This window comes from Conger conger, chromosome 16, assembly GCF_963514075.1.
Source record: "Conger conger chromosome 16, fConCon1.1, whole genome shotgun sequence".
NCBI classification, from domain to species: domain Eukaryota; kingdom Metazoa; phylum Chordata; class Actinopteri; order Anguilliformes; family Congridae; genus Conger; species Conger conger.
Genome location: NC_083775.1, coordinates 19,781,794 through 19,809,146, shown reverse-complemented (window position 1 = coordinate 19,809,146; position 27,353 = coordinate 19,781,794). Strand labels below are relative to the sequence as shown.

General features: G+C 44.7%; 2 protein-coding genes across 3 annotated transcripts; both read left to right on the top strand.

Moving 5' to 3' along the window:
* The first annotated feature begins 1,779 nt into the window (after window positions 1-1,779).
* LOC133114647 (histone chaperone asf1b-B-like) lies at window positions 1,780-7,747 on the top strand. The gene is made up of 5 exons (XM_061224200.1): window positions 1,780-1,882; window positions 2,300-2,420; window positions 4,076-4,191; window positions 5,151-5,327; window positions 6,414-7,747. The coding sequence occupies exons 2-5, from the start codon at window positions 2,312-2,314 to the stop codon at window positions 6,603-6,605; spliced, it is 594 nt and encodes a 197-aa protein (XP_061080184.1). The 5' UTR covers window positions 1,780-1,882; window positions 2,300-2,311; the 3' UTR covers window positions 6,606-7,747.
* A 1,638-nt stretch (window positions 7,748-9,385) lies between these two features.
* Window positions 9,386-26,813, top strand: LOC133114295 (cAMP-dependent protein kinase catalytic subunit alpha-like). 2 transcript variants are annotated; one of them, XM_061223551.1, is made up of 10 exons: window positions 9,386-10,019; window positions 19,160-19,221; window positions 20,726-20,854; window positions 21,336-21,434; window positions 22,013-22,095; window positions 22,263-22,389; window positions 22,577-22,672; window positions 23,050-23,172; window positions 23,466-23,630; window positions 24,103-26,813. In XM_061223551.1, the coding sequence occupies exons 1-10, from the start codon at window positions 9,974-9,976 to the stop codon at window positions 24,226-24,228; spliced, it is 1,056 nt and encodes a 351-aa protein (XP_061079535.1). In that variant the 5' UTR covers window positions 9,386-9,973; the 3' UTR covers window positions 24,229-26,813. The 2 variants fall into 2 exon arrangements, with proteins under 2 accessions (XP_061079535.1, XP_061079534.1); XM_061223550.1 differs by lacking the exon at window positions 9,386-10,019 and adding an exon at window positions 14,744-14,959.
* Window positions 26,814-27,353: the final 540 nt, after the last annotated feature.

The window sequence follows — 27,353 nt, the reverse complement described above, 5'->3', positions numbered from 1 at the left end:
AGCAGATGTGTGATGCTTTTGTTTTTTCAAGGGTATAGCCAAGGAACATATTTACGTAGGTGTAAAGTGCATTCTTGAAATAAGGCTTCCCCTATTGTTTCATCTGCCTATACATATCAGTAAAACAGCTTTGCTATGTACACACATGAGATGGAATACAACTGTAATATGCAATATCGTCTATTACTATTATCTGGTCGTCAAATGCTCTCATGTTCATATTACAGTATATGCATATATACTGCTCATATAATAACCATGTGGTCTTCCAGTAAACCTTTGCCATAAGCAGAACACTTTAATGAACAGATTACATAATCAGAGTGTATTGTGTTTTTTGTACAGTGATACACAACAACATTGAACATAAGGTTACTTCTTATTTACCTTGCTGTGATAATGCACGTAATAATAGTGTCATTTTACCGTACTCCCTTACATATTCCACAATAAACGAAGGAATTTCACGTTTACTGGCCGACATATGTTTTGGAATTACCTAGTTTAACCATAGCCGATAGAATAATTTATTTGTAAAACGCGATTCAAACGAAGCATGATGAGTGTTCACAGTAGACAATAGCCTACTTTACAAGACCTGATATAGCCAGAGCTGGTGCACGTTTTGTCGAAAGTGGGTTTGTTGCATAGACTGTATGAAAATGTTTGTTGTCAGCGCGAGAGCGAGTTTATGGTCATGACAGCGAACGGGCTAAATTTGCTTAACAGCGACCTCTAGGGACACATTGTTGCTTTTATTGGCGGTCACCCATTTCGGTGCAACATTTATCTGTCCCATTGCTAAATAAACTTCTGTAGTTAATGAAGTTTCTAAATATAAAAATACTATAAAGAGCAGTGAACATTTGAAAAATCAAATCAATATTTGTTGTGATTCTTCACCTTTAAAATGGCATCAATTATTTTGGGTACACTGTCCTGCGGGTGTGTTGTTCCAAACGTATTGGAGAATTTGTCACAGTTATTCTGCCATTCACACTTGCTTCTGCCTCTCCAGGTAATCCCAGACCGCCACAATCAATTTTTTTTCATTATTTTTTTTTTTCCTGAAAAGTGGTCAATTACTTTGTTTAACAAAATGCAAAAACATATCTGTAACATTTCGGTTTTTGGAAAATTAATGTTTGGAAATCTCTAATTTGGAAACATCTAGAGCAAATTTATATCAAAGAAATATAGGCTGCCTCAGACTTTTGCACAGTACTGTACATATAATGAAGCTGCAGTATATTCATAATGACTCTGTATCATTAATATTCGGGAGGAACTCCTCCCTCACTCTGACCTTTGGGGTCAGAATTCAGTGTGGGGTGCAACGAAAAAAAAAAAGACGTAGGTTGTCTCAAATGGTCCACTGGTTCCCTACTTATATAATGGACAGCAAATGTCAGGAAATTTCCAGGAAATGGCTGACACCCTAATATATTGGGAACACTCTCTCTCTCTCTCTCTCTCTCTCTCTCTCTCTCTCTCTCTCTCAATGATTCATAGACCCATCCCACCTGTCGGGTGGGTTTGCAGTTTTGAATGCAAGGTCTATACGACTGGATCTCTATGCGACTGAACGAAATCATGTTGTGTATGTGACTATTGGTTTAATCACTTTCATTTTGAGCCTTTTATTTCTGTGTCTGTTGAAATATGATATAAAGAGAGCAGATGAGAACTGGGAACTTTTTTTAAATTGAACTGTACGTGAGCTCATCCTTTTCTAATGTCACTTATCACAGTATCGCAATACTGACCAATCCACGTCGCGCGAATCCGGGCCTACAGAATATCCCCGACCAATCGCATGATGCTTCAAGCAGCCGTCCTTGACATCCGGTGAAGTCTTCTGTGAACGTACTGGCGGGAGAGGGTATTTATCCTCTTGTAATTAAATAGCAGAGCTGATTTTAAAAAACCTTTCGAATTTTGCATTGCACATTGTTCAAATAAATGCTTTCCTCAGTCAAACCGACCAGATATATTCCTTAATTGTATTAAGAAAGCCGTTGAGTGTATAACTACACCCGAGACTCATTTTAACAGCCGTCAACGACAATAAATGTCCACAGCTGGCTGTCTAGCTAACAGCAATATTACTCAGCCCGTCGACCCATGCAGTTAAACATAAACCCCGTCGGTGTAAAGTTAGCAAGTGAAGTTGCGGGAAAGTCTGCGTGTTTGGCATCAGAAAATAACTAGACCTGGAATTTTGGAGGGGCATTTAACTTGCCACCATTCGTAGCTAGTTTCCTAGCTAGCTATTTTGTAACAGTTCGTCGGTCTGCAGGTTGCAGCAGTAATGGCGAAGGTACAAGTTTCAAACGTTGCTGTTCTGGATAACCCGAGTCCTTTTGGAAACCCCTTCCAATTCGAGATCACGTTCGAGTGCATGGAAGACCTGCCCGAAGGTAAGAACTTGACAGGGTCTATAAAAAGTACAACACCTACAAACTGGTGGTGTTACAGTTAAATTGTACATTTGGGCATGCTCCAGTGCGGGTGCGTGAAATGGCGGGCCCCGTGGATGTGCTGATGGGGTTGAGGAGGGGTTCCCTTGCCAGTGTGAGCTCCATTAGACTGGTTATTTTAACGCAGATTAAAGTACGTTTCGTGACACTTGTTTAGATAGTAATGGTATTGTGTGTGTGTGTGTGTGTGTGTGTGTGTATATATATATATATGGCAATAAGATTAACTGTAACCAGCCAATGTTAACAAACTAGCTTGCTTTATTAGACTTGAGAGAGTGCAAGCAAGACTGAAGAACGAGCACGTTGGTTGAGTTTAAATAATGGTAGCTAGGTAGATGTGTACTACCGTTTCTTTAAGTTACCTCCCGAATCTCCTTTCTAATTTGGTGCAACTTTATTGGCAAAAAAAAAAAAAGTGGCTAGCGTTGGCTAATTGTCAGTACTTTTGACGTGATTTGCGATTTTCTAGGAGGACACTAGGAAGTAAGTGTACAACACTATGTACATATTCATATCATTAACACTATCGTTCGCGACCCTGATAACTTCATCACTGGCAATATAAACCTTTAATATGCTTGCTAGCTTCGTCTACGTATTTTGTTTGCAAGCTAATAATACCAAGCTAGTTATAGTAGCTAGCTAGCTAGCAAGCTAAAGTAATTTGATAAAATTGTCATCAGGAGATGGATAGCTAGCTAGCTATTTGCGTAGCTATCTTGGTAACTCGGTCAGATATTTAACTTGAGAAATATTGCGGCAAATCAATGTTTATATCCGCTTTAATTTTGGCGCCGGCGGGGACTTGAAGTAAGCGAGCGAAAATATTGCTGCGTACCCGCCCCCACATAGCAATTCGCCGGCTTTGACACGTGGGCGGTTCTTTTTCGCGTAATTGGTGCCGAATGCATTTGGTGAGCTGCTTTATTACGCGTGTTCTAGCCGAAAAAAAATGCAATGTGTTCTAATGGATTTAAATGACGCTATACCCAGAAGCTAGGATTAGCAAACCACAACACTTTCAAATGGCTGCTTGTTAAATCACAGAGCAAATATTTTTGTTTTATAACAAAGGTGTGCACATCAATAATGTAGGTGCAAGGCACAAACAACCTGTGGAAACACCCTGGAATGTATTGAATGTATTGCTTTGATGAGCCAAGATTTAGTTGGACATGCATGAATTTCTGTCACGGGATTAATACTGCATACGTTTATAAGGTTTAATCCAGAGTGTAGCCATACTGCTTCAAGCTGCCGTGAAACTGGCACCCTCTGGGCCGTCATTAGCTCATGCGGGGTAAGAGCAGTCGTCTGGCAGTCAGAGGGTTGCTGGTTCGATTCCGCCCTGGGTGTGTTGAAGTGTCCCTGAGCAAGACACCTAACCCCTAAATGCTCCTGAATAGCTGGTTGGTACCTTGCATGGCAGCCAATCGCTGTTGGTGTGCGAGTGCGTGTATGAATGGGTGAATGAGAAGCAGTAATTGTACAGCATTTAAAGGCGCTATATAAATGCGAGCAATTGACCATTTACCACCTGTGGTTGATGGTGGCCAATGCTGGGATTTGACTGACTTTTGCTTGTGTCTCAGATTTGGAATGGAAGATCATTTACGTGGGTTCAGCAGAGAGCGAGGAGTATGATCAGACTCTCGACTCGGTCCTTGTGGGCCCAGTTCCTGCTGGAAGGCATATGTTTGTGTTCCAGGTGAGCTCAGAGTTGCTCTTTGTGCGAGTACATGTCTCTTTGTGTGTACTGTATATTCCATGTGGCAGAATTCTGGCCTGGGCGTTTGATCTAAATGTCTGCTTATACTTTCCCCCTGGTTCCCCAACTGTGGCTCACAGGAGGGCTTGAGTTGGACTGGGAGGAATGCTTTTGTAAAGACTTTCTTTATATAATGCACGTACCTTTGACATACCTTTCAGCTACTACATACACTGTGTGAGCTCTAGTGTTCATGCAGCAATTCTGACATGTCAGAGAAGTAGTTTCATTGCAAATGTGAACATATGTGACCTGCTCTATTATGAACGTAAGTCGTATTGACCCCAAAATGTATTTAGAGTTTTAGAAACTGCTCTAAAGCTTTCTCACGATACCAAAGTTCCAGATATTGCGGGAGTTACTTTTGCACAGTACAGGAGTGTCCCGTTCCATTTTGAGTGCCGCCAAACCATGTTTGAAAAATGGCTTCAATGTTTTGCTGTGAGGTGGTTGTTCCGTGAGGCTGGAAGACTACCGATACTGGGCTAACAAAACTCCAGGGCTATACCATGTCATCTTATGTGTAAACCCTTTAGAACTGTATTTTTACTCTGAACATTTACTCTTGACATTAAGACATACAGATCATGAAAGCAAAGACATTTCTTGAGTGAAATCGGATGTAACTGAATACATCAGCTTGTTGCTGACGTGGTTGTGTGGCTGAATGGTGACTCATGGTGACAAGCTGGCTAACCTCCAAACAATGCACTCCGGTGCTACTTTCACTTTGACATCTTGTGTTTGAAAGCTTAAAAACGGTTTCTTTACTCTGAATTTGGCATTAAGACATGCAGGTTATGAAAGCCAAGATATTGTTCTACAAAATTAAGATGAAAGCCTAAAACGTCCCTCTCTCTCTCCCCCTCTCCCTCTCCCTCTCGCCTGTGCGCCCGCAGGCAGATGCGCCGAACACAGCTTTGATCCCGGAGAGCGATGCGGTGGGCGTGACTGTGGTGCTGATCACCTGCACGTATCACGGACAGGAGTTCATTCGCATCGGGTACTACGTCAACAACGAGTACACGGACCCAGAGCTGCGGGAGAACCCACCCGTCAAACCTGACTACACACAGGTAACCACGCCTGCCTTTACACTCACACAGGTCACTCCTGTAAACGCTCCTGTCATACAGGTAAACGCATGTCTGCCTCTACACTCCTGTCATACAGGCAAACGCGTATCTACCTCTACACTCCTATCATACAGGTAAACGCATATCTGCCTCTACACTCCTGTCATACAGGTAAACGCATATCTGCCTCTACACTCCGGTATTGTATGACAGGAGCGTTTACCGGTGTGTTTACCGGTGTGACCTGTGTGTCATAGATTACTCTGGATAATATTAGCAAATAATAGGTCCTCCCTAGGTGGCTCATTCTGCTAAAATACTAGGCCTTGGTTGATTCAGACCTGACTGCCGGTTTCGGAGAGCCAGCAGCCTAGGAAGAGAGGGTTTCAGTGCGCAGTTTCCCCCAGCCTCAGTGCACATAAACAAGGCCCCTGAATGAAGCATTTGGAGGACAGGGCATGCTTCTTTGTGCTCTGACAAATTGCCTTCTTTTTCCAAATAGGCATACAACAAAATGGGGAGCGATTTTAAAAAACTGCTTATAGAAAATAAATAATTCTACACCCCCAGTCCATCTCTAAACCCTGGTATACATGCCAATTGTGCTATTTGTATCCATGTGCAACTAACTTTGCTGCTAAATAAATAATAATAATAAAAAATAAATATAGTCCTTTTGATATAAAGCATGTTATTTGTAAACACACAAGCTGGAGGGCTGAAATTGCACATCTGTTCTTCATGGCTATTGACTTCTGATTGGCAGCCTCCTGAACTCTCACTGCTAATTGGTTATAATGTAAATGGGCCATAAAGGTAATACAGTCTCCAAATCATAATTTTTTTCTTTAGTTCTTTATTTCAAAAATACCTTTTTTTAAGTGATTTGGATTATGCTGGGCCTTTAAAGCACTCACGACCATTGGCAAGAAGAAGCCAATTGGATTTATAGTCTGTAAGCTTGTATTCTTAATTGGCTTGTTTGAGCTAAGCTGATCTATGGCCTCCAGATTAGGTTCTGACCACTTAACTTTGAAATCCCTAACCTGCCCTGCCTTGCTCTCCTCTCCTCTCCTCTCCTCTCAGCTCCAGCGAAACATCCTGGCATCCAACCCACGCGTTACACGCTTCCACATCAACTGGGAGGCCTGTGCTGAGAGGATGGAGGACTCTGAAAATGTGGATCCCACCCCCAACACAATGCTTCCCCCCTCCTTGCCCCCTGGCAAAGCCCCAGCCCTAAACTTGATGCCCGACAACTCTATGGACTGCTTATAGGGAGACCTCTGCAAACACAACTAGGCATGCACAGACAGAACAGCAATGTGCATAAACCCCCTACATGCACCCATGCAGACGCGCACATACACACACATTTTTGCCTTACAGCACTTAACACACTGTGGCTCGAAAGCCCCCCCTCCCCCATCGAGGTGTTGTGGCCTGGTCCTCCTTACCTGCAGGGGGCAGAGCCCTCCACAGAGGATAGAGTCTCTGGACTACAGCCTAATACAGGGCTCCTTGATCATATCCAGAAAGGGTGCAGACTTCTGTTCCAACCAAGCGGTTGCACACCTGTTTCTACAAATCAACAACTAGCGGCTTTGCTAAAGACCAGCCCTTTCTGGATAAGATTGCGGACCCCTGGCCTAATCTATCTGCTGTCATTACACAATAATTTGATTATTTTCTGTGAATTGAGCCCATTTTTTTATTTTAAGAAGAAAGTCTAAAGCTTTTATTTAGTTTAACTGACTCTCATTGTAGGAAGATCCCAAATGAAGGATTACGATGAATGAGTCTGTGTGTCTGTCTGTCTGTTTGTTAATTCACCAGCCACAACCCAAACAGTCTCGGGTTAACTCTCTTTCCAAGCCATTTGTAATAATCGGTGGTCAAGACGATGGTTGAACTGCAGTCGGTCTGCTTTTTACTGATTGAATCAGCAGGAGGGGAAAAAAAGCCATGTGCGTTTGGGGATAGACCTCTTTTCACTGAGAAAATGATCATTTCCAGGTGGGGTTTGGGGAACGATGAGGGTAGGAGTTTGATACCACTTACTCCAGCAGCCCTCTCCTCTGGTTTTTTGTTTTTTTGGGGCTGTGACCTTCAAAGGGCTTCCATACCTGTGTTTTGTTTCTGGGTTAATCTTGTGTAACCTGGGTTCACCGGGTTGTGTTGTGGTCAGGGCTCAGTACCATGCACTGGTGCAGACATTTTGGGGTTGGCTTACTGATGGGTCTTCGGGGGAAGAGATGCTTCATTTATTTTTTTTATTTTTTTGTATTATGTACATACTTTTTTCTTTGTCTTTCAAAAATGAACAGACCTCTTTTTTTGTATTGTGCTGTATTGTAGTGAAAAAACTTTATAAAATCTTAAGACAATGAAAATAAAATATTTGTTTTTGTTTTAAAAAAGATTTCTTGTCATTTGTTTAACTTTCAGGGTAGGTTTGGCAGCTGCCTGGTGAAGCTGTGTAGGGAACTGAATTCTAACCACTTTTGTTACCCCAATTAAACCCTTTTTTCCTGTCATCCCAGTTTGGAGCATCTGCTTTAATTAGACTCTTCTCTGTCCAGCCATATGTCTTCACTGTGGCTTCATGCCCTGTGATCTCTCTCATCTACAGATCTTTAAAGGTCTCAGCTTTTACCTGGTCTGATACACCCCTTACTGTGACCTCCCAGATTGACGTCGGAGTTCTCATTGAAATCGTTACAAAGCTGCTGTATGTGAAAGTGTTCTGCACATTTCTGTCCGTATGCTTGGTGGACTATGTACAGGAGAGCATGTTCGGAAGGTTGAGTTCAGTGGAAATGTTTTATGACTTCCACTGCTGTGAGGCTTTTCCAGCCAATCAGTAAGCAAGTTACTGAAGGCTAGCCCAGTACAGAAGCACAGAAGTAAAACAATAAAGTCTGATGATTTGGTCTTGTTGGATGATTTGATTTTGGACTTCACGGGGCTGGGGGAATGGAGGATACTGTGATGGTGTGTGTGTGTGTGTGTGTGCGCACGTGCGCGCGTACGCGTACGCACGCACATGCCTAGAGTATCTACATAAGCACATGCCTAGAGTATCTACATAAGAGACAACTGTGGAATGTTTATAGTCCCACTAGAACAATCTTGCTGTCCTATGGAGGATAAGATGGAAGTCCTTTATGGACAGGCTATGTCTTAACTGAACCAATGCAGCAACAAACTTTGATCTTGTTTTTTTTGCTGGCCTCTTCAGGGGAGGGAGGTCTATTTATAAACTAATAATAACACAATTAAATCAGCTAATTGTGTGTAGCGTTCACTGCCACTTCAGCTCTTTGGCCTCTGGAAGGAAAAAAATTAAGATGTGCCCATGTGATGACTTGTGTTAATGGCACCCAGCCCAAATTGCTACCCTTCTGTTTTCCTTGACAACACAGTGGTTGCCACCCCAAACACAGAGCCAGTTGGTTGCCCTCTGGGCTATTATCATGTGAATTATATGAAGCGAGGGTGCAATGCTCTAGTGCACTGATGTTTTTGTCTCGTTCAGTCGATTGCCTTCTTTATTTTTAACATGGGTACGGCCTTGAAGTGGAGAGTAGCAAATCAATGCCTTTTTAATATTCCGAAGTCGTAGAGTCTCCCCGTGCCTTAAATCCTGACCAAATTTCTAAAAATAGCCTGTCGTTGACGTCACTCAGCCAATCACGGATTAGCCGGGCGGGAGGGGGGGGGGGTCGACGAGGCCATTTCATTTTATAGGTCCTTACTCTGATAACCAATCTTAATTCAGCGAATGGGATGGTTTCTAGGTAAGACTACCGATAAATCTCTACCGACGAGCCAACCAAAATTACTGAATGGAGAAGAAGGCGTGGTATTAACAGGAGCAAAATAATAGGTGACGTCATTCACTGGTCTGAGGAGGCTGGGAAATCGCTGCTGACAGGCACCAATTTGCCAATAGAAATAGTCAAAATGCCTGTCATATTGATGACTGACCAATCAGTAACCGTATTCTGCTGTCTCTCAATTCCTCTATTGTATGTGCCCTGGCCTATACGGTCTGCCTAGAGGTGGGTCAGGCTGGAGTTCCTTCAGCCCTGAGTCTGAGGATTAATGGGGGGGGCTGTTGATTTGGGTAATTTGTAATCGGTACTGGATTCACACAGGGCATCGGAACCGGGGTTGGGACAGGAAGGGGGTGTGACCAGTTTGGAACAGCGGTCACAAGAAGCAGCCCGAACGGGGTTCTAGTAATCGAAAAAAGCGGAGAGCCGAGGGGGCCTCGGTGGGGGCTGCGAGGAGGGACAGGCAAGGATAGGAGATCCGAACCGGGTTCGGCGCACTGGACTCGTCCCGGAAAGCAGAGTAGCCGCAGAGGCAACGGGAGAACGCCAGCCAGCCAGCCAGCCAGCAAGCAAGCTAGCTTGCGCCAGCTAGCTAACACTCGCTGTATTGGCCTGTTTTTTTCCATAACGGTTGAGGGAAAATTAGCTTACATTAGGCAGTGGGAAATAAAATAAAACGAATTTAAGTTAGGATCAAGAATTTGTTTAAAGATATCCTCCAGAAACCTCAAATTCGGTTCGGAAATACCATCGAAGAGGACCTCAGGGTGATCCGAGTTCAAGGGATCCCCTTCCCGGCCTGCAATCATGGGCAACGCGCCCACCGTTAAGAAAGGCAGCGAGATGGAGAGTGGTGAGTATTTTTGTGTAACGTTATATTAATGCCTTAAGTTAATTACACACCGACACATAATTTACAATGTCGATACACCAAACATGACCAATGCACTCTAAACTGGAATGTGCTAAAATGGTATTTTCATATTATTTAATCGGGTGTTATTTGTCATTTGACAGATGGCTAACGTTAGCTAACATCCGTCCATATTAGCCAGCTAATAGCTAGCTAGCTAGCTACAAATATAGACAGGAAATGGATAGCAGGCAGGTTGTATGTTAGCTAACGTTACGTTACATGTCTTAATGTTAATACGGTGACAGCGCGGATATAAAGCAAGCTTGCTAGCTAGCAATCTAGCTAGCTGGTTTGCTGGCTAACTGCATAAATTACAAACATTGCCGACAGCATATCGTACATGGCTAAATGGCCGTTTACCGTGAATATAGCTGCCAAGAAATATTGTTAGTCAAATTTAATCGTTGAACTTGGATTGGTCCGTGGCGAATCGTTGAACAATCGCTCCTGTTTTCATACCGGAGTTAGCATTAAAATGTTATTACTCATGAACTGCAGGACATCTAACTTAACGTAGTGAGAAGTGGTTGGCCTACACTGAATGCTAGTTTGTTGGGTATTAAGCTTGGATGCCGTGCATTTATGCACTGATTGAGAGCGATAGGTGCAATGCACGGTCTCCCAATCCTAAATTCTGTTATTGATGTTATACGATTAAATGTATTTTTTCAGGCACTGTTTGTCTGAGGAGGATGGTAAATGTCAAAGAATGGCCAAGCTGGTATACCGTGTTAAAAATCGCAGGCTTTCCGAGAAATCAAATGGTGGCCTGTGGCTGACTGGGCTGCCCCCATGATGTTATTGTTGACAAATTTGTCTTTGTATGGAGTGTCATTAAATGATTTCAAAACTTTGTGAACGACTTTGCAGGTGAGGGCAGACACACACAGGTGTGCCCCTTTGGAAATGTAACCTCACAAATGGGGGGCTGGAGTTCAGGATGGAGTAATTAGCCCTAATTAGCTGCTGGTGGGTTTTAGAGATGGGTCCAGGTTGGCGTTTTTACCCTCAGTGAATACTGGGAGGAGGGCAGTTGTGGTCATATTGCCTCTGGTCAGCTTTTAGGATGGCAAGATGGTGGCTGAGCAACACATCGGTGATGGCGGGTGTTGGGCTCGGCTGATCAGGTGATGGTGTCCGTTGGGAAAGATAGTGCAGCAGAGCAGAAATTTCCAACCACTCACCAACCTGCATGTCCAGGAGAAAGGACTAGCGCCTGACGGAGTGCACCCTCCTTACCTGTGAACCCTGCCAGTGTGTGGGCATGCGAATGAGCTTACATGTGCGCCTAATGCAGGCTGCTCTGTGGCTGAAGACATGCAACCTAGTTTTCTACCTGTCAGGCTTTCTACCCTTCCTCAACGGGAGATGGATTATTGAGGAGGCTGCTTGGCCCCGGTGCCGTTTACAGGTGCTGTTTGAAGAAATTTCCTTCTTCAGGGAGTTTGGGCTGGCCATGGCCCTCACACCCCCCTGGTCATGGAAACCTGTAAAACTCGGGCATGACGTGCAAGAGAGAGGAAGTGCGATTGTCTGCTGTTTCTGCCTTTCCTCAGGGGCCAAATCTCGAGGCTGCCAAGTCTCTTGAACATCATATGATGTGGAGGGCTCTCCGAACAACAGCACTCTGTGTGTGGCCTCCTCCTGTAATGCCATTGGCTGAGTAGCCTTTTACTACGCTCTTCCTCCAAATCTTATTCCAAATTCGACAAATCATCACTGCTATAAACTGATTGGCTAAAAGGGCCCAGGCAGCTCAGTGGTGGAGATGCTAATTAGCCTTTGTTGTGCATCAGTTTTGTCCTTATTTCATAGAAGGGGGAAATGTACTTGTTAATTGTGGGATGCTTCAGGATACCATCTTGATGGGTAGCTACATATTCATAAGTGGTAAAGAGTTAGCTGGACTTTGGCTAGACTTGGCAAGCTATCTACCTGTTGCTCCAATTAGCCTACTAGTGTAAGCGAGCAAGTTAGCGCTGCTTTTTCAAATGTATAGCTAATAACAATTTGACAATCAAGGAAACAAATGCACGCTCACACACAAACAACTGCAGTTGGATGTCTGTACACAGACAAAAACAGTTTACTGCCAGTTAACATGGCAAGTGTGGCTCATTTAGCTAACACTAGTGCTAGCTTTTCCTGTTCGTCGATGTGACACATCATGTTATTTAACCAACTGGCTGACTGTCTTTAGTCAAATATAAGATTAATTCACAAGTAGTGCAAGTTTGTTTTGTTACAAGATATTGTACATATACATATCCTTTTTTTTTGTCTTTTATGATTTGGCCTACATTTTGCACTTTTGGTCAGGGTTCCACAATGCCCCCTTTTAGGGGCATTTGCCCCTGAAAATGTATATGTGCTAAATGGCAAAATAATTTAGGAGCAGATCTGCCAATTGGAATGCTTTAGTGTGCTTGTACATTTTTTTAATTGGCATTTTTAAAATGTGGTCCTTGGTAAAACAATGTGAGTTTAGAGCACAGTTTGTTCATAGAGCTAGATAGGGAGAGATAGATTGATTGTGAGCTAGTAGCTAGTAAGGTATCTAGATGGAGATGGATATATATAAATATCAAGAGAGATTGCTAGCTGGCTAGCAGTCTATCTGTGAAAATTATGAAAGATGAGACCATGTTTTATTAGAATTCGTTTAGACTACAAAATGGTAAAGACATTTTCAGAAAATATGCCATTGGTGCAGTACAATTATTCACAAAATGGTCAATCCGTAGGAAAGCGAGCGAGCACAGAATTCTGATTGACTGGTGGGCATTCCCCGCTAAAAGGTTAGCTGCAGGCAACTTTTCTCTGGCAACAGCAGCCCAGTTGCTGTGGTTGCCCAGCTCCATAGATAAATGAATGGACTTCCTGCGGCTGGTCGGCTGAGTTGGGCCTCTGCTCCCTGCTGTCTGCGATGTTCTCCGCTGGTCTGGCTTGGATTGATCTGTACTGTCAGCATAGTGGACGTGTCCCTCCCTAAAATGTAACCGTGTCCCCTTGCTGCCACACCCCTGTATTTGGAATGTCCCGTCGTGTTGGTGAGCCAAGCTCATGACTGCACGCAGTTTGAGAAGGTGCAGACAAACAGGGGCTCCCCTCTGAAATGCAAGATATTCGCTACTGCTCCTTTCAGTTTTACGGTCCACCGGTTCATCTTGCACAGACACAGGGTCGTGTATAGGCGATACAGGCAGACTGCGGGCCCCAAGTGTTCTGAGCTATGAAACGCGGTCGGCCCCCTGATTTGATCCCTCCTTGGGCACGACCACAGAGGATTTATGTGCTGCCATGCAGAGTTGCTGGCCATGACCTGCACTTGCATAGTCCTAAATTTAATTCATATTAGTTGCGGGTAGTTTCAGTTTCCTCATGTGTCTGCTTTTATGTCTGTTCGTGTCTGTATTTGTGTGTGTGTGTATCTCTGGCCTAAGTTGGGACACTCACTCTAGGTGGAGCTTCCACCTCGGCTATAAATATCTCCCTGGTTCCTGGTTTCCAGTCTTCTCCGTAGCTGCTTGCATAACAAAGGCAGGCTTGTTTATCTGCCCTGGCCTTCCTATCTCCCCTTAAAGGGATGCTGATTTCTGCTGGCCTTTCCATTTTTAACCGTCATTACGGCGTGGTAGAATGCTGTTCTTTTTTCACATCTCTTTCAATTTTCCTTTCAACACCATCATTGAGGCTACTGAGATTTTATCCATTTCTTTTTCATTACATCACTGCCACTAAGAATATCATCCAGCCCCTTAAAGCCTTATGAAGCTACCTGACAGCAGTTGGCTAGCCAGAACAATTTGTACTTTGAGTGAACCAGTACACACTATTAGGGGGGGGGGGGGGGGGGGAAGGTAAATTACCATGCTTTGCGATCACTTATCCGGGGATATGTCCAAATTGCACCGCTGTTGGATCTCTTGAACTCTCTGTTTTGGTGTGCTGCCAGCATCCAGTTCGATGTAACCCCATGCCCCTCTTACTTGATCCAGTTTGGTAGGCCCCCCTCATGCCCAGGGCAGTTTAGCGTGCGCCCCTCTTGCTCGAGCCAGTTTGGAATTCGTACTCTTGCTCAATGCAGTTCGGTTTACCTCTGCCCGCCTGAGACTGCTTGGAGTGCCCCCCTCTCACCTGCGCCAGTTGGATGCCTCTGTATTCGGGTCGGATAGGTGGCAGAGCTGTAGGTTTGGCTGGGTTTGCCTTGGTGCAGGCAGTCAGGATCTCATTTCTGCCCCCTGGCTCCTTGCGTCAGAGAAGGCTGCCGGCCCCTGTGTGGCCCTTGTGAGCTGGCGTATGTGTCGGATTGATCCTCTCTACACGCTCAAGGGGAACGGGGGCTTCAGGGCGGTGTCTTGCATTTACGATAGAGGCCTGATGTTGTTGTTATTTTGGTGTGTGTGTGAGACACACAAATGCACAGCCTTTCTCCTTGCCTTCCTCTCATTTCTCTCTCTCTCTTTATCCTTCCTCTTTCTCTTGTTTTCTCTCTGTCCAAAGATCATTGTAAACATTATTTGTGACATTGAAATGATTGCCCATCACCCACCATTCAGAGGGAGGGAGGGAGAGAGAGAGAGAGAGCGATGCGTAAATATTGGTAGAAACGCAAGCGAAAGTTGGATTGATAAACTGCTCGTCCTATGAACTTTAAAACTTGAGAGGGAGAAGACTGTAGAACTGGTAAACGGACAGACTAGAGGAAGAATAAAGGATTGGTGGATGGAGAGAGGGAAAGACTAAAGCGTTGGTCAAGAGGGGTGATGGACCCTTTGGAGTGATGACGACGCAGTTGGTGGCAGCAGGGCTCATGTCTGAGGGGCGCTTTAATGCTCAGGAGGCCCCAGGAGGGGGAGGCCCGCTGGATACAGACGGTAAGGGTGGCACGCTATGGTGTGAGATTTAAGTTGGTGGTAGGGTAAGATAATCGGGTCGGGAGATTTGCTTGCAGTATTGGTAATGCGCAAGCTCTGTGAATGTAGCATTGTGGTCAGGAGCTGGTTCTCCCTGTGTGGGTCTGGAGCAGGTTCTCCATGTGTGGGTCTGGAGCAGGTTCTCCATGTGTGGGTCTGGAGCAGGTTCTCCATGTGTGGGTCTGGAGCAGGTTCTCCATGTGTGGGTTAGGAGCTGGTTCCCTATGTGGGTCATGAGCAGGTTCCTTGTGTGGATTAGGAGCAGACTGTGTGGGTCAGGAGAAGGTTGTGTGTGGGTCATGAAGACTGCGTCCGTAGCAGGCTGGGAGCCCTCGCCTGTCCCAGGAATAATCTGCCAGTGAAGTAAACAAGAGACCATGTTTGAACTTTGCCTTGTGCTCTTTCGCCTGTGTGAGTGTGTGTCTGTGTGTGCGCTGGTTCGTGGGGCGGTGTGCTGGTCTCTGCGTGTCTTTGTGACAGTTTGTGTGTTTATGTTGGGGGAAATGTGCTGCAGTGTTGGCCTGATAAGGATGACGAGGAATGAGGAAGAGGAGCAGTGTTCCGTGATCCCAGACAGAGTGTCTCACACTAGAAATAATGCAAGCAACTTGTTATTCGTTTATTCCACTTGCGTTTCTCTCACAACTAGCTAGAATTCCTTTCCTTTTTTAAATTTGTCTCTGCTTCTTTGTCGCTGGATTAACGTTTTTGATCAGAATCAGCAGTCTGGGGTATTTTCAACAAAACGCTATATTCAACAAAACACCTTCGATGTGTTGTTTCTGCCCGTTTTCTATATTGCAGAATCTCGTGCTCGTGTACAGTCCCCTCCAAGAGTATTGGAACAGCAAGGCCAATTAATTTGTTTTTGCTATACACTGAATACATTTGGGGTTGAGAGAAAAAGATGAACACGAGATAAGACTTCAGAATTTCAGCTTTTATTTCGTGGTTTTTACACCACGTGTTAAACTACTTAGAACATGGCACCTTCGCTTTCAGACCACCCGATTTTTAGGTGAGAAAAAGTATTGGAACAGAGAGTATTTAAGTAAATGAAAGTAAATGACACATAATATTTGGTAGCATATCCCTTGCTTGAAATAACTGCATCAAGCCTGCGCTAATTGACATCACCAAACTGTTGCCTTCTTCTTTTGTGATGTTTTTCTAGGCTTTTTCAGTTGTTTGTTGTTTCAGGGGTTTTTTCCCTTCAATCTCCTTTTCAGGAGGTGAAATGAATGCTCAATTGTGTTAAGATCTGGTGATTGACTTGACCAGTCTTGGGTCATTGTCTTGCTGCATGATGAAGTTTAGCATGATTAGTTTCTTCATGTCGGTTTTTCTAACACAAATGCAGTCTTCACTGGCAAAACCCAAGGCTAAAACCAAGAGTAGACATTCAGAACTATTTATTGTTTAACCAGGACACATCTGGGCAACAAGAAACACCTTTCAGTCACATGTTCCAATTATTTTGCTTGCTACAAATTGGGTGGTCTGATTCAAAAGGTCATATGTTCTTAGTTGTTTAACAAATCTCGATAAAAATGTTTGGATCTGTCATCTATCGTAGTGTAGTGGTTAAGGTGCATGACTGGGACTGCCAAGGTCGGCGTTGCAGCCACAATAAGATCCGCACAGCCGTTAAGGCCCTTAACCCTGCATTGCTCCAGGGGAGGATTGTCTCCTGCTTAGTCTAATCAACTGTACGTCGCTCTGGATAAGAGCGTCTGCCAAATGCCATTAAAATGTAATAATATATAGCAAAAACAAGGGAATTGACCTTGCTATACCAATACTTTTGGAGGGGACTGTATATACGTTACGTATTTCAATTGTAAAGGTTGGGGGGGTGGGCGGGTTTGTAAAGGTTTGGGGGGTGAGGGGTTTGTAAAGGTTGGGGGGGTGAGGGGTTTGTAAAGGTTGGGGGGGTGAGGGGTGTGTAAAGGTTGGGGGGGGTGAGGGGTGTGTAAAGGTTGGGGGGGTGAGGGGTTTGTAAAGGTTGGGGGGGTGAGGGGTTTGTAAAGGTTGGGGGGGTGAGAGGTTTGTAAAGGTTGGGGGGGGGTGAGGGGTTTGTAAAGGTTGGGGGGGTGAGGGGTTTGTAAAGGTTGGGGGGGTGAGCGGTTTGTAAAGGTTGGGGGGGTGAGCGGTTTGTAAAGGTTGGGGGGGTGAGGGGTTTGTAAAGGTTGGGGGGGTGAGGGGTTTGTAAAGGTTGGGGGGGTGAGGGGTTTGTAAAGGTTGGGGGGGTGAGGGGTTGGTAAAGGTTGGGGGGGTTTGTAAAGGCTGGGGGGGTGAGCGGGTTTGTAAAGGTTGGGGGGGTGAGGGGTTTGTAAAGGTTGGGGGGGTTTGTAAAGGTTGGGGGGGTGAGCGGGTTTGTAAAGGTTGGGGGGGGTGGGGGGTTTGTAAAGGTTGGGGGGGGTGAGGGGTTTGTAAAGGTTGGGGGGGTGGGCGGGTTCGGGGCTGCCGGTTTGATTCCCTGGTGGCACTGTCGCTGTCTTTGTGCCTGTATAGGCACTGTTGCTTGCTCTGGACTGGAGCTGTTTAATATGAAGCCCTCTTTCTCCCCTTTGCCTGTGTAAAACCCCAGATCTCCATGTAAAAGAATGATTCTCTGCACACAATCTCCATTTATTCACACATTCAGGCAAGAAAATGAATATTCAGTAATTATTCTTTGGCCCTTTTACGCAAATGGTGATTAGAAGATATAAGTGGATTAACATATGAAAATTTTAATTTTACAAGTAATATTTCACTGATGTCATGGTTGAATAGGCAAGCACGTTAATCGCTCTGGTCCTTTTTATGTGCCATCGTGTGTTCTAGCGTATACGTGCGAGTGTGTGTGTGAGAACATGAACATGGTGTTTATTTAAATTGTGTCTAAGGCACCGCTGTCCATTCTTATAAAAAGAAAATAGTGGGGGAAAGTTTTTGTTTTAGCCCAGCACAGCAACATCTGATTAAAGTAATGAACTAATAATGGTCTTCAGTCAAGACCTCGATAAGTTGAACCAGAGGGTTCCTCCTCTATAGAAAATCCTAAGGTGGCTGCCTTGATCAAATTTTGTGCCACCTCCATAAAATTCTGAACTGTGTCGGCATAAAAAAAACAAAAACATTATATATATACAAGCATACAGTCTAATTCTATTTCCACTGTTTGTAACTGCAACGGTAGCATTAGTGTGATGTGGCGCTGTATCATAATCAGCACAATGCACCAGGAAAGGTGCTGCTGAAGACCAATCCAGTAGCTGTATACAGCCTGCATAATCAGATGTCACTCTGAGTTGCCTGCATTGGTACAGGTAAATCTTGTTTTATTTTGCACCCGAGCACCTCCAATATTTTTTATAGTCTAGCCCATGGAACGCCGCATCTTTGCAACACGGGACATTTCAAATTCTGTGTCTTGCACAAATGCATTTGTGTTCTGATAAACAAATTGCTATTTTTACCATAAAATGCCAACTATAATGACAGTAAACGTATGTTGTTCAGAATTTTACACTTGTAACAGAGATTCTCTTGGAATTTCACAATGCTACAACGCCTTTGTAAATATTTTGATCAATTAGATGGTGTCAAATATGATGAGACGATTGGCTCAGAGAAGCGAGTATTTTCTTGTGTTTCAAGTCTGGGTCACTTCCCGTTGTAATCTAAAGGAGCTCAGAATATCTGCATTTTCGAGTTTTGGCTTTTTTCAGGACTACAGTCAGCTTTGCAGATATAGCCATGAGATAAGTTCACAAGGAGAAGAGGGGGAATGAAAATAACTTGCAGTGATCTGATCATTACTAATTCACATCACTAACAAGATGTGGCACATTTGATCATGATAAAAGTACCCCCTTTGAGCCAGGAAAAACCCTGAATCAGGTGCCTTAGTGCTGGGCTAAAACAAAAACCTGCACCTACATTGGCCCTTTCTAGATGAGGCAAGAGAAAATGCGGGGCCCTCTTTTGTGTGACTTGCATTGAACTGTGCTCCCAAATAAGGACCTAATGAGTCTTTGCCTGTGTGCCTACCTGTGTGTACATTTGACCATATGTGAATTAAATGTGTGTGTGTGTGTGTGCGTGTGCATGATTGTCTCTGCTTGTTCCAATTCCACATTCAGCTAAACTGATGGTCTCCTCTCTTCTTTACAGTGAAGGAGTTCCTCGCTAAAGCCAAAGAGGATTTCCTCAAGAAGTGGGAGAACCCAGCACAGGTACAAGAAAACTGCCAAATACACACACACACACACACACACACACACACACACACACGTGATGTAGTTTGTCCTGACGCAGAAGCAGAAGCAGAGAGCCCCCAGAGATGGTCAGTCTGCACGCCCTCTCAATGGGCTGGCTCCTCCCACCTTCATAACCAGCCTGTGAGTCAGTACCTGGCACGCCCCTTTAACCTTGCCACGTCAGTGCTAGCCAGGCCCCCTGCTGGATCGAAGCCAATGGTTCTTCACGGTTCACCCGAAACCCAAACGCTTTTTTTATTTCACAAAATAACATTTTGGCTCCCCTGGTTTTAGCGGCACTGGGCTGAAATGTCGTCATGAGAATGGCAGGCGTAAGTGCTTGTTGTCAGCCGATTCTTTGATAGAATAAAGTGTAGAATAGGTGACGGAGATTACCGGCAGGAGGTGTGCCTTCCTCTGTGTGGAGTAGTGTTGTGGTTGTTGATGGTGTGAGGGGAAAAAATAGGTGCTGCAAAATGTATTTGTCTGTAAAATGTTTAATTTTTCTTGCCACACCAAAGTTTATTTGACTACAGTGTCGTGTAATTAAGCAGCCAGTTATTTGGAGGCAGGCTACACAAGCATTAAATGTTTTTTTTTTTTCAGTGTGTGACTGGATTCGTCTCTCCAGGTCTGGACCTGGCCAAATTCATATAGGAGAGGCTCTGGGTTATTCATCTATTTAGGTCCGGTTATCAGCTGTTCGGTACGGGTTTCTGTCATTTCAAAATAAATGTAGTCATGTCCGGTCCGCTTAGGAAATCTACGGGTCCAACTGGGTTGAGTACAGTTCTTCGGACGGGAAGACTGAAAAATTGCAAACATGCCCCCTGCTGGCTGTAAACGCAGTCTGTGCCTGTGCTAGGCACGCCCCCTGCTGGCTGTATTTACAGTGTATTTCTGTAAGTCATGCTTACAGTAACCAGATTATAGTGTGCTGGTGCCTGCCAGCTTTTTCTAACCAGTTAGGGTCACCATGTCAGATACATCAGTTCACATATTTACGAGGATTTTAAAGTATGTGTAACTTGAATTAATGGTGTGGACTTAATCCTACGAAGTGTACTTTGTCTTAACATTTCCCAGGTTGCCGACAATATCAAACAGTGTTGATATGGGCTGTGTCTGCCATATCCCCTCCCTTCCACAGCCCCTAGTACTACTACCCTACATAATAGATAATGCATTGATTGTATTTACATGGCTTGTTATGGATATAGTCTGTATGTATATTGTATATGTATGAACTGTATTTTTGGTGCTGTTGGCACAGGTCGAGTGCTGCAGATGCACTCACTCGCCTTGCTGTTGGCAAGGTCTGACACACATACTCTCATAACTCATGCACTTCAGCTCTCTGGTATTATATAGGACGCCTCACTGGGTAAGATTGCCTGGTAAATTAATGTCATATGAGTGTAACGCTATGAGGATAATCTCTGAATTTGTGTGTCTGCTGACTGTGTTTTATTCCCCACAGAACACAGCGTCTCTGGACCAGTTTGAGCGGCTAAAGACACTGGGAACGGGCTCTTTCGGGCGGGTCATGCTAGTCAAGCACAAAGAGAGCGGTCTGCATTACGCCATGAAAATTCTCGACAAACAGAAGGTTAGTTTGGGCTTCTGGAGGAGGGGCCACAGGCCACAGCTTGGCGGAGGAGATGGGGGGGGGATGTCACAATGGCCACACGACTTGTAATTATAGTCATAATAATAATGTATGGCTTTCATTTATATAATGCTTTTCTTGCACTCAAAGAGCTTTACAGTGAAGTGCTTTCACCCACCCGGGTGATGCATGGCAGCCATTTTGCGCCAGCTTAGGGGAGTGATTAGAGCAGGGTCACCCGGACCGCTGAGCTGGTCAAGCCAATACCGCATTTATTTGTTCCTCATCATTATCATGCAAATTACAGTTGTACCCTAGTAAAAACCTATGTAATATAATAGAATGTAATGCAAGTAAAATCTACAAGGAGTTTAAGGGTGGGTGGGAATGCTACTCTTGTTTTTGTTTGTTTTTTTTGGTGTACAAACGGGACACCAGTCGAACAAACGTGGTCACACTGACTGTGGTCGTCCTCCCTCAGGTAGTAAAGCTGAAACAGATCGAACACACGCTGAACGAGAAGCGCATCCTGCAAGCTGTCAGCTTCCCGTTCCTGGTTCGAGTGGAGCACTCCTTCAAGGTATGAGCTGCTGGTGATCACTGCATGTCTGAACGTGCGAGAAAGGTCAATGAATGGCTTCAAAATCTGCTGCGGTTACTCCCTCTACAGATTCAAATAATGAATGAAGAAATAATCATTTTAAAAGAAAAAGGGGAAAGTTTGGGTGCCATTTAACATAATGAAGTGAAAAATGTAAATGTGTGCGTGTCTGTGTGGACACTCATTTATAGTATATTATAGTATTTAAGTATATAAATCATTTGAATAAGGTCCTGGGTTCGAATCCCCGTCGGCCGGGGCCTCTCTGTGTGGAGTTTGCATGTTCTCCCCGTGTCTGCGTGGGTTTCCTCCGGGTACTCGGGTTTCCTCCCACAGTCCAAAGACATGCAGGTTAGGCTGATTGGAGAGTCTACATTGCCCATGGGTATGAGCGTGTGAGTGAATGGTGTGTGTGCCCTGCGATGGACTTGCGACCTGTCCAGGGTGTATTGCGCCCAATGTATGCTGGGATAGGCTCCAGCCCCCCTGCGACCCTGTTCAGGATAAGCGGGTTAAGATAATGGATGGAATCATTTGAATATGTGCCTCCCCCTCAGGACAACACTAACCTGTATATGGTGATGGAGTACGTCCCCGGAGGCGAGATGTTCTCACATCTACGGAGAATCGGCAGGTTTAGGTAGGAATACTGACCTTTACCGCCGACTCAACCCCTGATAACCAGTGCTGATTGACCTCTCTCCTCTCACACAAATGACACTTACACATCTCATTCTCTCTCCCCTTCCTGTACTTCTCCATCTTTCTCCCTCCCTCTCTCGCTCTCTGTCTCCCCCTCTCTTGCAGTGAGCCCCACGCCCGTTTCTACGCCGCCCAGATTGTGTTGACCTTTGAGTACCTGCACTCACTGGACCTCATCTACCGAGACCTGAAACCTGAGAACCTGCTCATCGACCAGCAGGGCTACATACAGGTGAGTTCCTTCAGTCCTTCCCGGACCCCTATATAAAAATGGGTCTACCGCTCCTGTTCTAGTATGCCGGCAAATTCCCTCCTGGGCCGGAAAGTGAGTTTCTGTTGTAGACATTGGGTACGCGTACCGTACGTGTCCTCGTCTCTTTAACCACAACCTCTTCCCGTCCACCTCCTCTGTTTCCCAGGTTACAGATTTTGGGTTTGCCAAGCGAGTGAAGGGGAGGACCTGGACGCTGTGTGGCACTCCGGAATACCTAGCCCCCGAAATCATCCTGAGCAAGGTGGGCCCAGCCCTCCTCACCCTTGAGCCTCTATTAGCTCATACACTGTTATACCTGTAGTCTGTGCCCACGGTAATCTGCTGAGGAATTCCCTGGTAAATCCATTCTTTAGGGCAATGTCTTAGCCCAGTAATTCCTCAGAAGAGCAACTGGGGGGCCTAGTTCTGTTTTTACTTTTAACATTAGACTGTTCCTCTTAGTCTACCTGTCTATATGTGTGTCTCTGACTGCATTCTAATCTCTCTCGCTCTCTCTCTCTCTCTACACTCTGTTTTCCTTTCTCCAATTCATTATCACTCCTTCTCTCTCCCTCTAACTATCCCTCTTTCTTCCCCACTCTCTGCTCCCTCTCTCTTACTCCCGTGCTACTTCCACAGGGTTACAATAAAGCAGTGGATTGGTGGGCTTTGGGCGTGCTCATATACGAGATGGCAGCAGGTTACCCTCCCTTCTTCGCCGACCAGCCTATTCAGATCTACGAGAAGATCGTCTCTGGGAAGGTGGGTTTACCGAGACATTATCCACGTGTTACAGACAGACGTGGGTTCAAATACTTTTCTGTGCTCTTGATTTTGCTTGGTGCATTTGAGAAGATGGGCACGGTTTACACTTTTGGGATCATTTAATGTGTTCCAATAGATTAGGCAAGGTTTGTCGAATACAGAAAGTTATTTGAATACAAGACCAATTCTATTTGAACTTGGGTCTGGCTGCTGATGTATTGTTATGGGTGAGTGACAGATGTTACGAGTATAAAGGTTACAGATGTTACAGGGTGCCCTTTGCTACACAGGTACGGTTCCCCTCGCACTTCAGCTCTGACCTGAAGGACCTCCTGAGGAACCTGCTGCAGGTGGACCTGACCAAGCGCTTCGGGAACCTGAAGAACGGCGTCAACGACATCAAGGGACACAAATGGTTCTCTACCACGGACTGGATCGCCATCTACCAGAGGAAGGTGAGCACTGGAGAGGGGCTCCTGGCCGCCATCTTACTGTGATCATAACTGGCTCAGCCAGGCAGCCAGTGACCTGGGGTTTGAGTGGCACGATAGCAGTAAGCGTTAGTGATATTGTTTGCTCCTTGCCCTGCTGTTGTTGGGTTGAGAGGAGGGCCCATGGGCTGTAGTGATGTAATAGATCACTACTTTTGGGTGAGCTGAGTGCTTTTGGGTTATACCTGCCCCTGTGTGCATGATGCTCGTTTTGTCGGCAGGAATTGAATCAGCGTTTTTTCAGAAGGAAATTTGTTTTTTCGTTGAGTTTTTTTCCATCTATTATTTACCTGGACATAATTTTTACCCGTCTTCTTTTTCCTGCCGAACTACCATCGTGTGTGCGCGTGTGCGCGTGTGTGCGTGTGTGCGTGTGTGCGTGTGTGCGTGTGTGCGTGCGTGCGTGCGTGCGTGCGTCTCTCTCTCTCCCTCTCAGGTGGAGGCTCCCTTCATCCCTAAGTGCAAAGGTCCCGGCGACACCAGCAATTTCGACGACTACGAGGAAGAGGAAATCCGGGTCTCCTTCACCGAGAAGTGTGCCAAGGAGTTCGCCGAATTCTGATCCCACCAGGAGATGGATAGATAGAGAGAGAGAGAGCGAGAGAAAGAGAGGGAAGGAGGGAGGGACAGAGAAAAAAAGAAGCAAGGGAGTGATCTTGGTCTGCTAATTCCACCTAGCAGCGACGCAGAACAACCAATAAGAGAGGAGGAAAACCTGAAGGAGTGAAGATAGCACTGTTGCTTTTTCTGTCTCTCGCACGTTTCTTATTTATTTTACCCCCCCCCCCCCCCCCCTCGTGTTTATAGAGCGGTATGGGGATTACTGACCTTTCACATCCTTTTTTATGGTGGGCGGGGGTAGGGGTGGGGGGTGTTCACAGCATTTTGGTCATTGCAGGCTCCAGTCCAGTGTTGTTATGTTGTGGTACTGAATCATGGTCTTTATTGTGGATGGGGTGTCCAGCACATGGAAGGGCTTTGTCTTGGTTTCTGTGGTTTTGTAAATCTTTGCCTCTACTGACCCCACCCCACCCCCACCCCCACTCCCCAAAACAATCTCGTGTTGCCGACACCACGTGTGATTGCCTAGCCCCGACCCACCAGTCGAACCCCAGTGCACACTCCCCAATGCCAACAGCACAGTCAGCTGCTTCAGAATAACACCTGCCAATCAAAACCCAGCGTGTATGCCCCAATGCCGACACAGAAAGCTGCTTCAGGATGACACTCGCTAGAATAGTTCCAGCCCTGCGCGTTTCCCACTTTCACGTGCGCAGCGTGTACCCTACAGACATCACCTGTCTGCAGTGCAACAACGGGGCCTGTTCGCAATACTCGCAATCTATCTGCAGCAGCAGCATCATGTCTGCGATAGACAAGTCAATGAATCGGCCATACAATTAAAACCCATCTCCATAAAACAACTACCTGGATTAATTTATCCCTCCGGAATTCAATTAATTGGACTGACATTCCAGGTCATTTTAAATTACAGCCTGCATATGATCATCCTTCGTAATGCTAATGAAATTTTAAGTTTTTTTTTTTTTAATCTTTTTTTTTTTTTATCTGGGAGGTGTGAGAGAGAAATTTAAGATTTAAGCTAAAAGTTTATTCCTCAATATCATAACATGCTATTGGTCTCAACAGCCAGGACAGAGAGAGAAGTGTTGTGACTTGTTGATTTGAGCCTTCATTGTATGCTTAATTACTCCTGAATGTCTTAATTTAAATTAAATACAGTTTGTAGGTATTCTTAGGCAACGTGTTAAAGCCTAATTTTCATCTATTTGTCCATTTCCCGTTTCACCGTTGTCAAAGTGGTCAAATTAGAAGCACCAGAGGAATAAAGTCTAAGCGCTAAGTGCTGTTAATGACGGCTACTAACCGGAGACATGAGGTGGTCAATACATTTTCCCTCAAATACTGCTCTTTAAAGAAACATTGTGTTTTAAGAAGCAGATGTCAATTCTTTAACCGAAAACTCAGAAATCAAGTTTGTCCATTCAGCAAGTGAATGAATGGTGGGCGTGGTGGTGTCGGACCGGACACACTCTTGACAGAACGATTTTCGTAGGGATTCATTCACTGGTGCAGCAAAATTCTTATTATCCGAAGAGTTACACGAGTTAGGCGCCATCACCCCTGAATTATTTTGTTGTAGCTCGAATGTGGTTTGATCGTGTGCTGGACAATAACGGGTTTTTGAACGTGTAAGATGTTAAGGCGGGCTAACCGTTCATATCATGCCAGTATTGTCCATCTTCTGTTTTGCGGGGGGAAAAACTAAAAAAAACTTTCCAATAACGTTCATTCAGTGGGCTACATTGACCTGCCAACACAGACTCGACTTCTTCAGTTTTCACAACCTGAAAACGATGTACTCGTTTAAAGGAAACCCCACGTCTTGTCGAATATCCTATACGCACTAAAGTCTAGAATATGGTAATGTGTGAAATCTCAGTTCCAGGACTTCGATGTAGCTGCAAGTGAAGCAGTCCTGCGCGCACCAGTGTGTGTATCCTAATTATCCTCTGCATTAGTTTGTTGACCGAGGATAACGTTCTCCTACCGTAGGCTACGTACCTCTAATGGTCAGATCTGTTTGGTGCGGGGAGGAATCCTTTTCAGTTGAAGGAAAAAAAGGCCTACTTTACAGCACCGATCAACGACGGTGAACAACACCGAGACGTCACTTTCCTTTAGTATTTTACTCGTAACCCATTAAGCGAAATTATTTTTTGCGTGGATTCATCACACCCCCTCGCCCATGTCTTCTATTGTTTCCCTGGCAATCGGCATTTCTGCGCTTTTTCTTTTTCTGTTGGCCTTTGTATTCGTATCGTTTCCTTAATCGTTCATACAAAAAATTACTTTTTAAAACATAGAGTGATTACTTTTTCATATTTTTAAACTATTTTCAACAACATGACTTTCTTTCCGATGCAGGTACGGTAATGGTGTAGTCTGTCGTACTGATCGGGAAACAATGGTGTAACTCTGCCTTTTCACAGTCTTAATTTACCTTCTGTACAATTTGGCGGAGATCTTTAGGACGCAGTGTATGTTAAAGAAAAAAAAAATACAAAAAGTAATATTTTGCAACATATGTATCATTCCAATAAAGTTTTACTTGTTAAAATTAAAGTACGTGTGCATGGTTTGTGTGTGAATATGCTTTTGTTTGTGTATGTTTTCCCATCTTTTAATATGATGCACTCAGTGAGCACTTTATTAGGTAAGCTATTTATTAGACTTATTTTTAAGACTTGAGTCTTCTGTAGCTTATCCGCTTGTGTTCAGAGATGCTCTTCTGCACACCACTGTTGTAATGCGTGGTTATTTGCGTTGTTGTCAGCTTCGACCAATCTGGCCCTTCTCCTCTGACCTCTCATTAACAATGCGTGCTGCTGCCCACTAGATGTTTATTTTTCGCACCATTCTCTGCAAATTCTGGAGACTATTGTGTGTGAAAATCTCAAGAGATCAGCAGTTTAAGATACTCAAACCACCCTCTCTGGTACAAACAATCATTCCATGATCAGTCACTTGGATCACATTCCTTCCCCATTCTGACATTAGGTCTGGAAAAACAGCTGAACCTCTTGAACACTTTATGCATTTAGTTGCTGTAAAATAATTGGGTGATTAAATATTTACATTAACAAGCTGGTGTACAAGTCTACC

Excerpts from the sequence above, each read along its gene's own strand:
- LOC133114295 (XM_061223550.1), top strand. The coding sequence starts at position 14,866 with ATGACGACGCAGTTGGTGGCAGCAGGGCTCATGTCTGAGGGGCGCTTT. Across the intron at positions 14,960-19,159 it reads AGGCCCGCTGGATACAGACG|TGAAGGAGTTCCTCGCTAAA; the intron begins GTAAGGGTGGCA and ends TCTTCTTTACAG. Across the intron at positions 23,173-23,465 it reads AGAAGATCGTCTCTGGGAAG|GTACGGTTCCCCTCGCACTT; the intron begins GTGGGTTTACCG and ends TTTGCTACACAG.
- LOC133114647 (XM_061224200.1), top strand. The coding sequence starts at position 2,312 with ATGGCGAAGGTACAAGTTTCAAACGTTGCTGTTCTGGATAACCCGAGT. Across the intron at positions 4,192-5,150 it reads GGCATATGTTTGTGTTCCAG|GCAGATGCGCCGAACACAGC; the intron begins GTGAGCTCAGAG and ends GTGCGCCCGCAG. Across the intron at positions 5,328-6,413 it reads TCAAACCTGACTACACACAG|CTCCAGCGAAACATCCTGGC; the intron begins GTAACCACGCCT and ends CTCTCCTCTCAG.